The 13,548-nt window shown below is 40.3% G+C and overlaps 1 protein-coding gene across 4 annotated transcripts in view; it reads left to right on the top strand.

Moving 5' to 3' along the window:
* The window catches only part of mib1 (MIB E3 ubiquitin protein ligase 1), a 160,971-nt gene that overhangs the window by 39,464 nt on the left and 107,959 nt on the right, over positions 1-13,548 (top strand). For all 4 annotated transcript variants that reach the window (XM_060906418.1, XM_060906417.1, XM_060906416.1 and 1 more), the window contains exons 7-11: positions 836-1,040; positions 2,412-2,595; positions 4,763-4,907; positions 8,047-8,180; positions 10,293-10,400. In XM_060906418.1, the coding sequence (XP_060762401.1) occupies positions 836-1,040; positions 2,412-2,595; positions 4,763-4,907; positions 8,047-8,180; positions 10,293-10,400 (776 nt within the window). The remainder of the gene's footprint in view (positions 1-835; positions 1,041-2,411; positions 2,596-4,762; positions 4,908-8,046; positions 8,181-10,292; positions 10,401-13,548) is intronic.

The following is a 13,548-nucleotide window of genomic DNA, read 5'->3' as shown; positions in this document are numbered from 1 at the left end:
AATTCAGACAAGTGCTCATTTTAGAGCAACTAACTCATAAATGAGTGAAAGAAGTAATCCACAGCTCGAGATTAGCGCTGACGTTTCAGTCCACAGCACATCGTCTGCTATTTGTTGTTCAACTGGTAGTTTATCACAAGCTCTCCGAGTGACATTTAAACTCCTAACGACCTGCCAAGTGTCTCATTGCTCGCACAAAATTAGCATCAGCAAGACAGCTTGCCTCGTGTGAGTCATGAAATCTTTCAGGGAGAGAATGCAGAGCGGTATTTAAAGCGGAGCGATTACTCAAAACATGACAGATTGATACCGGAGCGCTTTTAAATTCTCGACTCTGATTGGTGTTTAATAACGGCAGCGCTGCAGGTAATACCCTGATGCATCTGATGCGTTGTTGTTTCTATAGTAACAGCTTTGACGGGTTTCGCATAAAGCACATGGTGGTGTTTTCTCTGATTTACGGAAGGAGTCTCCAGTGTCCGAGGTTGTTTCCTGACAAAGTTTGCGTTTTCTTAGTAACTGGAACTTTGATGGATGGACATTTCATAATATTTGATGTAACTATAAATGGATAAAAAGTTTAAACTGTTATGATGCGGTGTAAGAGGAAGAAAACGCACTCTGTTGTTCGACGTTAAATATTTTCCGAGAACAGCGAGCTCTGAAGTGGAAGTGTGTTTTACTTTTTTTTTGTGTGTGTGTTTATAGTTGGTTTTAGTGTTGTGGGACGTCCTGAAGCCTGTGGAAACAATAACGATGTGATTTTAGATTCGAGTCTGAGCCTGGAGACGCGGATTAAAGCGTCTGACGGAGTTTCATTCTGCACTTCCTGCAGGTGAGCAGAACGGGAACAGGAACCCGGGCGGCCTGCAGATCGGAGACCTGGTCAACATCGACTTGGACCTGGAGATCGTCCAGTCTCTGCAGCACGGCCACGGCGGCTGGACGGACGGCATGTTCGAGACGCTCACCACCACGGGGACGGTGTGCGGCATCGACGAGGACCACGACATCGTCGTCCAGTATCCCAGCGGCAACAGGTCAGAGAGCCGACTCACTTCCTCGTCCTCGTCCTCACGCTCAGTCCTGACCTGAACAGCACTTTCGCATCAGGGTCGACGTTTTCAGGTCTCGTAGAAAAGCAGAACTTTTACGTCATAGTGACTGAACACATTGACGTGCTGTTTTTTTTTTTTTTCTTCATTTTTGTCAAACGTCATGGCAGAAGCAAAAAAAAAAAATCTGTCAGTTCACGTTGCCTGCAGACACGATACATCAAAGCGACGCAACGTTCGTTTCATATCATTTTTTAAAAATCCTATTTATTTTCTTACGATTTGATTGAGCAGTCAGCCGGACTCTGTGGAATCAATTTTGTGCCAAAATGTTCATACAATACTTTTGAAATATCAAAAAAAAAAAAAGATAAATCAAAAAAAGTCAATTTTTTTAGACTGGCAAACAAATTATTCGTGTAATCGTGCAAAATATCAGTCTATTACTCTTCAGAAACCTTTTATTTTTGTTCCGCGTCTTTCTCGGTTTTGTTTGACGTAATTTATTCTGGTTGCGATTCCAGCTTTCTCGTTCGCGCTCCCTGACTTTTTGCTCGCAGTTTTGGCACAAACTTCACGTGTGGGTGGGCTGTCCAGGAACGCATTCCCATTGGCTAACTTGTGTTTGACTGACAGCTACGCTCAGCCATTCCCTACTCGGATTCTGGCGGACTGTTTGACGAGTGACCGATCCATTGACGGTAAACAAGGATCGAGTGGACTTCAGTGGCGACTATGATATTGAATTAATTCAACAAAATCCAATATCATTGTCGCCACTGAAATCCACTCGATCCTTGTTTACCGTCAATGGATCGGTCACTCGTCAAACAGTCCGCCAGAATCCGAGTAGGGAATGGCTGAGCGTAGCTGTCAGTCAAACACAAGTTAGCCAATGGGAATGCGTTCCTGGACAGCCCACCCACACGTCAAGTTTGTGCCAAAACTGCGAGCAAAAAGTCAGGGAGCGCAAACGAGAAAGCTGGAATCGCAACCAAAATACATTACATCAAACAAAACTGAGAAAGACGCGGAACAAAAATAAAAGGTTTCTGAAGAGTAATCGACTGATATTTTGCACGATTACACGAATAATTTGTTTGCCAGTCTAAAAAAATTGACTTTTTTTGATTTATCGTTTTTGTTTGATATTTCAAAAGTATTGTATGAACATTTTGGCACAAAATTGATTCCACAGGACTCCACCCACAAATTTGCCAAATGTTTGCTGCTTTCGCTTTAACCCCGAGTTTTCGCCACGTGTTTGGTGAAACTGATCGCAGAGCCGTGAAGCACTTTGATGATCAGACCACATGATGTGATCAGACGTCTGGACGGGTCTCGTTCTCGCTGCAGGTGGACGTTTAACCCGGCCGTCCTGACCAAAGCGAACGTGGCGCGCAGCGGCGAGGTCCCGGCCGGCGCTGAAGGAGGAAGCTCTCAGTTCATGGTTGGAGATCTGGTGCAGATCTGTTACGACATCGACCGCATCAAGCTGCTGCAGAGGGGACACGGAGAGTGGGCGGAGGCCATGCTGCCGGTGAGCTTTACACCCTGTAATCTCTCTCTCACACACACACACACACACACACACACGAGAGAGAGATTCTGCAGAACAACACTAGAGTACTGCTTTAAAGATTATTTCTGTAATATTTGACATTATCAGGCCGTTCTGCTCTGTGGCTGGGAAGTTATTTAATTTGAGGGGATTAAAAGGCAAGGCAAGGCAAGTTTATTTATATAGCACATTTCATACACAATGGCAGTTCAATGTGCTTTACAGAAGTAAAAACAAAAACAGTAAACAATAGAGAAATAAAATTACATAAAATAATTTTATCTTTATTCTAAAATAATTAATTAAAAGAATTAAAAGGAAATAATAAGAATTAAACAATAGTAGAAATAAAATATTAAAATGCCAAAAAGAAAAAGGAGAAAGAGAAAGAGAGAAAAAAAAAAAAAAACTAGCAGAATAAAATAGAATAAAGTTAAAATAAATTTAAAACATGCAGAGAAAAAGATTATAAAAAATGTAAAATATTAATTATTTAACAGAAAGCATCTGAAACAAATAACGTGCATGAAATCGCTCGCTTCGCGCAGTCAAGCAGACGGAGGAAGTCTGTGTGTGTGTGTGCACATGCGCAGGTTTATCTTTGACTGTGCGCCGACACTTGGTCAGGTTCAGTGCCCGAACTGATAATCGCATCATCAGTTTTTCATTGGCGAATCAGACACAAGGTTCGCCACAGCTCTTGCCGGAACAGTTGGGGGTCAGGCACCTTGCTCAAGGGTACTTAAGCCAGTCCTGCTGGTCCAGGGACTCAAACCAGCAACCTTTTGGTCCCAAAGCTGTTTCTCTAACCCTTCAGCCATGGCTTCACCAACCGTTCCATCATTCTGTCGCTAAACGAACAGCTGATCACACCGAGGTGCTCGCTGAGCGCCGATATTTATTTATTAGTTTGGTCCTGCGTTTCCTTTCCTTCGTGTATAACATAACGTCTTTTCTTCTCGCTTTCTTTCTATTACTGTAGTCGCTCTTTCATGTTTCATTCGCACACTCTCGTCCTCCATTTTTCTCTCCCGTTTCAGATTTGTATCCCACAATGCCTTGCGTGAACGGGGAAAGCCCACCATGGGATGTGATGCATGATGATGTATCTTGTATCGGTTCATGGTGAAGCAGGAAAAAATAGCGGAGAATTTAGGGCCACGTGGAAATAAGTTCATTAGCTGTTTGTTTGTTTTTTTTTAAACGAATAAATTGGAGGGCGGCACGGTGGTGTAGTGGTTAGCGCTGTCGCCTCACAGCAAGAAGGTCCGGGTTCGAGCCCCATGGCTGGCGAGGGCCTTTCTGTGCGGAGTTTGCATGTTCTCCCCATGTATTAGAAATTAACTTTTTGTCCAGAACATAGTTCCGCTTCTAGAAAGTTTATTGACTTTTTTTTTTATTTTGACTTTTTTGCATTTTACATCCATCTAATTATGATTTTTTTTTTTTTTGAGATGACTTATTGCACTTTTTTTTTATTAAATAAAAAAATGAGTCTTGTTCTGAAAAATATATTTTTAATTTTTTTTTTTAATCAAAGGTTTATTTATTTATTTTCCAGAACCTGGATCGAATTCTGAATTGTTCGTAGTTTGTATTTAATTTTTTTTTTTTTAAATTATAAATGGAGCATCTTATTTGAGGGGAAGGGGATTGTTTTTGCTTGCATCTTTTTTCCTGCGGTCTACATATTTTTCCTTCTTTATTATGATACTGTAAGTCAGGCTGAACTGCAGCCGTGATGAGGCCGTGCTGTATTTTGTCTCCCTCTGTGGACAAGGTGTGACAGATGTTCACTGTCCCTCTGTACTGTAGGAGCAATAAACATGAGTGGGCGCGGCGCTCCTGAGCGTTCGTGTATGATCCTTTTAAACGAGCTTCATCTTTTTTTTTTTTTTTTTTTTTTTTTTTTAAAGCCAAACCGTTACCGCACCTCCTCCATCATCTTCCACTGTGTCAGTCTGTCTGTCTAATTTATTTATTTATTTATTTATTTAACCTTTTTTTCCTTCTGCTCACTCATCTCCATGTCTTGTTTAAGGGTGGGGTTTCAAGAAAGGGCAAAGAGAGAGCTCAGAACAGCTACACACACACACACACAGCCAGCAGAGTGTATAAGTGTGTGTGTGTGTGTTTTGCTCCGCAGACCTTGGGGAAGATGGGCCGAGTGCAGCAGATTTACTCTGACAGCGACCTGAAAGTGGAGGTGTGTGGAACTTCCTGGACCTACAACCCGGCCGCCGTCACTAAAGTGGCTCCTGCTGGTTCTGCCATCACCAACGCATCTGGGGGTATATCTCTCTCTCTCATTCATATATATATATATATATATATATATATATATATATATATATATATATACACACACACACACACACACACACACACACACACACACACACACAGTGTCACTCAGTGCGTTTACATGCACATCCAAATCGAGCTGCTGTCGGTAATCGAGCTAAGGGTCCCAGCAGGGGTGCCAGAGAAATCCAATCCTACATGCACACAAGGAAATCGAGCTATTGTGTGAGGTACATTGTGCACCCGAGCCACAGGTGGCGCTACACGCCCCATCGTGTTGGTACACTTCCGGTTGTCATCATGAAGAGCTATTCAAGCGTATAAACAAAGTTATCAGTTCCGTGTTCTCCATTGCGCGTTTTTCTCCCGTCCATGAATTTTAATATATTCAACTCCTTAAGCTGAATGAGCATGAACTCTGTCTCCTCATTGCTCCAGAAGTGCACGTTTCTGCTCGCCATTTTCTCTTCTTCGTTTGTTCCTCCTGACCTCTTCTGCTGCTCGCTACTGCTGTTGTCATGCCGACCGAGGCTGTCGTGTTTCCCGCTTGCGGTCTCGTCGCTTCCGGAAGGGGCAGTGCTGAAGTAAGTAGCTCGACTACGTAGCTCGATAGGGTTTACATGCACTAAGTAGCTCGGCTACAATCGCGTAATCTAGGTTGCGTAGCTTGATTACGAGCAATCCAGTTCGGTTCGATTTCAGCCGAGCTAAGGTGTTTCCATGGCATTTAGAACTTCGATTTCAGTCGAGCTACAGCAGAAATTCGATTTTCTCTATGTGCATGTAAACGCACTCACTGCCCTTACGTTTGTATTGATTAGCCTGTAATTGAACTCTAATATTTATAATAGTCTTCAGTGTTAAACCTCAACAGAATGAAAATCACAGATACAACTTTAGAATTTCAGCACAGTTTTCCCTCAAATATCGTTTTTGAGACGTGCAGGTGGTTTAAACAAGTGGTTTCTACAAGCTTTTTCTTTTCTGTGTTTGTATATAATTATTTTTTTTTGTAATTTAATTTTTACATCATATGTCTGACTCTTCGGGTTTATTTATTTATTTATCCCCCCCCCCCCCCCCCCCCCCCTTATTTATTTATTAATTAAATGTGAATCTCTGTTCTAGAAATAAACATACTTTGCGTTTTTAAAATCTTTCATCGGTTAATTTATTTCTTTCTTTGTGTGTGTTTATTTTTACATTTAGTTAACATGCATCTGGATGTTTTATTTTACCATTTTTCATTTTTTAAAGACGTGTCTGGGTTTTTTTTTATTTTAAAGCATTACATTCCAGGCGTTTAGCAGATGCTGTTCTATCTGGCGTGATGTACAGCACACCCAGAGCAGCCTGAGGAGCAGGAGGGGCTTCGCTCATTCCTTCCGGTTCAGGGAACTGAACCAGTGACCTTTTGGTCCCAAAGCTGCTTCTCCAACCTTTAAGCCATGGCTTCCCCATGAAGCAGCATGTGTCTGGTTCATTTTTGAAGCAAACATCAGCTTCATTTTTTTTTAAAAAATCTGCTCGTTCAATTTTATTTTTTTTTCTCTTTATAAATCTGTTAAATATAGAACATGCTTTTGGGGCTATTTTTTTTTTTTTAATTTTATTTCGAACATGTATAAAAATGTATGTAACTATTTGTACATACAAAAGAAAGAAAATGAAAAAAAAAGTGACAAAAAGAGAATAAATAAAATAACATAAAGAGCTAAGAAATTACAATACACCGCACATTGTTCGAAAAAGGAGTGGGAAGAAGTACAATACTTTTTTTAATTCCCCACCCCTTTTTAACTACCCCGAAATCCAAACTACATTAATACTCCTATAAAAATATATACCATATATACACTTACAAAAATAAATATATACTATATTCCATATATATATACACACACACACACACATTATTTTTATATATATATATATATATATATATATATATATATATATATATATTATCTCATCTCATTATCTGTAGCCGCTTTATCCTGTTCTACAGGGTCGCAGGCAAGCTGGAGCCTATCCCAGCTGACTACGGGCGAAAGGCGGGGTACACCCTGGACAAGTCGCCAGGTCATCACAGGGCTGACACATAGACACAGACAACCATTCACACTCACATTCACACCTACGCTCAATTTAGAGTCACCAGTTAACCTAACCTGCATGTCTTTGGACTGTGGGGGAAACCGGAGCACCCGGAGGAAACCCACGCGGACACGGGGAGAACATGCAAACGCCACACAGAAAGGCCCTCGCCGGCCACGGGGCTCGAACCCAGGACCTTCTTGCTGTGAGGCGACAGCGCTAACCACTACACCACCGTGCCGCCCTACATATTATTATTATTATTATTATTATTATATACACATACATACATACACGCATACACTTCATAAATATCTATATAAATATTTAGTTACAAAATTAAATATATACTTCATTCCATATATACACTTCATAAATATCCATATAAATATATAATTACAAAAATAAATATCTACTACATACCTATCCCTGTAAATATGAAGATATAAATTATCCCCATAAATAAATATATACCATATATACCATATACTAAGTTAGTTCTAATATAACAATCAACCCTATTCTATTTATCCCTCATCATCCTCCATTAACATACTTCCTCTTCTATATACTTGTTTAAAAATATTTTTTGTACCTTTTTTTAAACAGATTTATATTTACACTTTGTTTTATTTCTGTCTCCAGTCTGTTCCATAAAGTCACCCCACAGCTCGATACGCACGTTTTTCATATTTGTTCAAACCTTTGGTTAGAACAATATTTTTTTGTTTCCCCTTATTTAGGATTTTTGTGAGATGTAAAATAAATTCATAAAGGTTTTTTTTTTTTTTTTTTTTTAATTGAGACCTGGATCTTGTCAAGTGCCCCCCCGCCCCGTTAACTTGATGTTCTCGAGCCTGTGCTGCTGCTCTCCCTGTACTTACAGACCCAGAATGTCAGTGTCTTGTGATGAGACCTGTGGATCATCGTACCTCATACACCACACCTCATACCTCACCCCTCCCTGATTGACCTGTTAACTGAGGAGCACTGACGTTCTGATTAACCCGTGTGTGTGTGTGTCCTCAGAGCGTCTGTCTCAGCTGCTGAAGAAGCTGTTTGAGACTCAGGAGTCGGGTGACATCAACGAGGAGCTGGTGAAGGCTGCGGCTAACGGAGACCTGGCCAAAGTGGAGGACATCCTCAAGAGACCGGACGTGGACGTAAGAAACTTGAATGTGTAGTATGGAGTGTGTGTGTGTGTGTGTGTGTTTTTCAGTCTGTACTTTCGTAGCCTTTAGTGTTCCTGAGATCACACTTCACCCTGAGATCACAACGCGTAGGCTGAGGATCGCAGGCTGTACTGTTAGACGGAGAGTTTTGAAGAGCCGCAGTCCTGAAAAGCGCCACCACATTTTCATCACCGTATCCCACATCACACTCTTCATCACAGCTGTGCGTGTGTGAGAGAGAGAGAGAATCCCTTGTTCTCTCACTCTGGGCTATGAGAGAGAGAGAGAGACAGTAATGGGGAGTAAAATATACACGGAGCTGCTGGTTTACTCTGTAGAGTCCAGGCACTGAGTGAAGCTCGTATGTTCGTGGATCCGAGTTCAACATTCGTGTGTGTGTGGGGTGCTGGACGTATTAGCTCATATTTATTTATTTATTTAAATCGTGGTACTTTTTAAATATTTCTTTACAAATGAATTAATTAACTTTTTACTTGAAAGCGGTTTTCTGGAAACCTGCATCTGGTGTAATTTTGTACTTTTGAATATAAATGCGTCTGGGGGTGTTTTTTTTTTTTTTTTTTTAACTTGCTTTTGTATAATAATAATAATAATAATAATAATTTTGTTTTATTATTATTATTATTGTGGTTGTGTGTGGGGTTGGGGTGGTGGTTTTTTGTTTGTTTGTATTTATTTATTCCCCAAAAACATTTATCTGAATCATTTGAAGAAAAAACTTTCAGCTTTTTTTTTCCAGCAATTTTTAAAATAATTTTTCAATTAAGTTTAAAAAAAAAAAAAAAAAAATTTAATCATCCTTATTTTAGCTTTGTCTATCTATTTATTCATTTATTTGGGTTTTTTAACGTATACATCTAGTTCGGTTGTTTAAACAATATGCATGTAATGAAACTTTTTTTTTTTATTTTTTAAAATTTTTTTAAAGATTTTTTTTGGGGCTTTTTTCCACCTTTATTGGATAGGACAGTGTAGAGACAGGAAATGAGCGGGAGAGAGTCGGGGAGGGATCGGGAAATGACCTCGGGTCGGAATCGAACCCGGGTCCCTGGATTTATGGTATGGCGCCTTATCCACCTGAGCCACAACGCCCCCATGAAACTTTATTTTTGAAATGTACTAAACATCAGGCTGCTTTTTAAATCTGCTTGGGCATGGATTTATTTATTTATTAAGGGTGTGTGGTTCTTTTTTTAATCCTGCATGGTGATGATTTTTTTTTAATATATCTGCTTTGCCTTTATTTATTTATTTATTTATTTATTTATTTAAACTTCGTTGGTTAAAAGTTGTTTTTTTTGTTTTTTGTTTTTTTTTAAACATGCATCAGGTTAAACTTGGGGGTAAAAAAAGCATTTGTTTTAGCGCAGAGTGACCGCGTTCGTGTGTGAGTTGTGTGTGTTTTGGTTTTGTAGATACAGAATGGTGTTTACTGAAACATGCTGATGTAAATGTTAATTAGAAATTGTGTTCCTGTTAACCGCGTTACCATCCTGGGAGTTTCGAGTGGTTTAGTACCGTGTGTGTGTGTGTGTGTGTGTGTGTGTGTGTGTGTGTGTGTATGTGAAGACTGTGTGTTCTAAATCTTGGCCCTTTTCCAACGTTGTGCTTTCGAGGCCTGTTTGACCTTTTCTAAGTCAGAAATGGTGTTTAGCTGCTCTGCCGTTACAGTGGTGTCCTGCTCCTCCGGGGACGGAGCAGTTTGCTGACCCTCTGTAATGCCTGCACAAGGATCATTAGAGGGGAAAAATGGCGTGCATGTGGTGGAGCAGTGAGTGGTGCAGTGCCCTGGCGGTCCCCACAGGACTCATCACTTAGAACAGAGAGAGAAGGGGGGGGGTGCGAGCGTCCGAGCGGTGTGCCCGTCAGGATGAGACGTGTCCTGCGAACGCTCCAAGGATCTCAGGCATCAATATTCATGCCATCACACGCTGCTTTAACTTACCGCAGCGCTGCAGATCACACACCCGAGCGCACACAGGGGTACACACACACACACACACTCGCACGTACACACACTCATCAACATGCACTCTCTCACCTATACCCGTGCGTGCCTGAGCCGTCCCTTTTGTTTGGCAGGTGAACGGGCAGTGCGCGGGACACACAGCCATGCAGGCGGCGAGTCAGAACGGACACGTGGACGTCCTCAAGCTGCTGCTGAAACACAACGTGGACCTGGAGGCTGAGGTAATCCTGCACACCTCAGTCCTGCACACCTCAGCACCTTCAGCCCTTTCAGCTGAATCACCACAAACACAGAGAGGTGAAACAGCGAGACGGCTTTACTCGGCTTTAAACCTTCACTGCAACACGCCCTCCGTGCGAACGTGACTCCGAACACGCCACGTGGACGACACGCAGCAGCCGTCCACAATCCATCATCTAAGATCACCGATAGACACGCTTTCTCACTCATTCCTTTATTTAGTGGCTTGATTTCTTGCTTGAGCGTATGGAAATAATAATAATAATAATCCAAAATACGATTTAATGTCAAGGACATGCAGTCCACTTTTTACATGAAATTAATAAATATACAACGATGTTTTAAATGGGGGGGGGGGGAGTAATTTTCTTAAAGAAAATTTGTTTACATGGGGTAAATAAATATAATTAAATTGTATAAAGAAGGAAATTCCCATTTTTATACTGAGATTTAAATTATTATTAATATTATTGCTGCTGCTGTAAGAATCCTAAATATTATTTAATAAGGTTATACAAGATTTTTCAGAAAACTTTTAAAAGAAAAAAAATGTAAATTATTTTTAATAATAATAATGTCTTAATAAAATTTAAGTTAGAAAAATTTTCCTTCAAAATATTTTAAGAAAAATTGTTCATTGATGTAGACTGGAGAAAAATAAAATGTATCCAAGAATCCAAAATGATATTTAACGAAAAGGTTTGAAAATAAAATAATAAAATCGTTTTGAAGGGGGGAAATAATTTAGAAAGAAATTTGAAAGATTAAAGAAAATCATCTTCATTTAAATATGTAACAAAATGTTAGCCTGGCAAGCCAGAATAAATGTGAATATTTAGTCTGGCCTCGATCCGTAGACATTTCCGAAGGGGGTAGGAGGAACAACCCGCTGTCTTTCAAACTGTCTCTGTGCGTATAGGCCAACGCTCTGACCAATCAGCGCAACAGTGACTGTGACGTAGTCAGAGCGACAGAAAGCAGTGGGGGAGGCCTTGAAATAAATAATTTTTCAAAATGCGTATTAATTAATAAACAGGTTCTAGATATTAAGAAGTTTGGAGATAATGACCACAAGTTTGGAGTCTGTACCACATACACATTTTTTTTTCCCCCCCAAGTGTTTTTCAAGGGTTTGCTTAAACTGTTTTTGAGAGTTTTTATTTAGTGGTGTTTGGTGAAATAATTTCCCTTAAATTTAAAATAACGGGAAAATAAGAAACAATCAAAAAGTCATGTTTCAAAGCTGTTTATTAATTCTTCGTACTGCACAAACTAGGCCATCTTTAAAAAAAAAATTAGTTTCCTGTCCACCGGGTGGGCAAAAAAAATTTCAGTCAGGAGGGAGGGATTTTTTTTTTTAATTTTTTTTTTAATTATATATGGATGGATAAGAAATCGCAATGCTGTTTGCTTTTTCTTTCAGTACTTTTTTTATTACAAAAGCAGACACATTTAATAAAATATGACGGTTAAATCAACTGAAACTTGTACAAAAACTTTAAGTTAGCACTTTAAATGCTGACTGCAACATTTGCAAAACTTTTACAAAGGTACTTAAAATGTCCGACACACGGACTTTTTGTAGTTCTAAATCCACCGTTAGGCCGAGTTCGGGTGAAATTACACTATTAAAATGATCACTAAATGATTTGTTTTTCTGAATCTTTACTATTTTGTTGTTCGCTAGAATACCATTTTGCGATTTCACACTTAAGCAAATGTTTGAAAACTCCGGATCTCCTTCCTTCATGGTGGCTGACATTTTTTTGTGCTGCACAGCGCATGCGCAGAGCTGATTTGACAGGGCTTTCCACAAGCGCCGGCTGCCGGCCACACAATTAAGTCCAGCCGGCTACTTTAATGACTATTTTTGTAGCCCACAGGCTCTAAATATTAATTTTTGATTTTAATAAAATTAAATGTTTATCTAACGGACTGACAATAATGTCAAACTGAACCGTTGATCAAGGGAGAGTAACTCATCCGCGCCCCAACATGCGGTGTGCGCGAGCACTCGGCGCATGCTCAGTTGCATGAATGTGTCATGCACCGAAAATAAGAGATTTACAAGCCAGGAACGCCTCATGATGCAATACGCAAGAAAAGAAAGAAGATTTACTGCCATTTTACTTTGTATTTGAGTAAAGTGAATAAATAAATGGTCTGTGGAAAATACATTTAATCCTGGGAACTGCGTGCACAGGAGTTTATTTTGTGTTTACTCCCCCGGCTACTTATTTGTCATGGCTGGCTAGTATGAGCCTTAGTGGAAAGCCCTGGGAATGCGGAAATGTCAAGTTCGATTTTAGATTTACGAACCCGAAAAAAATGTCGAAAAACCGGCGTTAAAAAAAAATTTCACCCGCACAAATGGCACTCACCCGGCCGGTGGACCGGAAACAGAACGTTTTTTAATAATGGCCCTAGCCCCATCCTTTTGGCTACGAGCGGAGCCAGCTGGTAGATCAGACTTTTGCCATAGCCGGTCGGCAAAACAGCGAAAACGTCCTTCTTGAAAAGGAATGAGCGGAGAGCCTCTTCCTGCTCATGTTTCAACGAAAACTCCAAGTCTAATTCTTCTAAAACTGATTCCAAAGCGGAGTCAAACGCGCGCTGTCCGCTAGCCGTAGCCATCTTTCCTGTTGTGCTTTCTCCAGCGTCGCGCAGCCTTGTCGTCACTCCTGCAAAAGCCCGCCCAAAGAATCCAAACAAAAACCTTGCGTTGTGATTGGCGGGCACGATTTGATGCCCGGGGTGTTTTTGTTTATATGGTGCGAGGCTAGACCCACTCGCAGGCAAAAATATTTTTGGCCGCTAGGCGGGTGGGTCTAGTTTACTAGGCTAACAAAATGTCCCATATTTAAAAAAAAAATTTTTTAATTCCCTTAAAGTTCCTGTTTTTTTTTAAATGGTTTTAAACTCCACCGTGTTGATGATGTGCCCAGGAGTCGCTCTAACATCGTGTTTATTTCACTGTTAAACTGCTGCGTGTGAGATATCGACGTGAATCTCGTCATGAATAATGACATTTTCGTCCTGAAAGGTCACATGACCTGTCTGAGGTTCTGTCTCGCATCACATCTATCTTTACTGATATTTCTTATCCAGGGTGTGGGGGTTTTTTATGTA

This window comes from Neoarius graeffei, chromosome 23 (assembly GCF_027579695.1).
Source record: "Neoarius graeffei isolate fNeoGra1 chromosome 23, fNeoGra1.pri, whole genome shotgun sequence".
In the NCBI taxonomy this organism is placed as follows: domain Eukaryota; kingdom Metazoa; phylum Chordata; class Actinopteri; order Siluriformes; family Ariidae; genus Neoarius; species Neoarius graeffei.
Note: the sequence above shows the minus strand (reverse complement) of the source record. Positions and strands in the feature narration are given on the sequence as shown.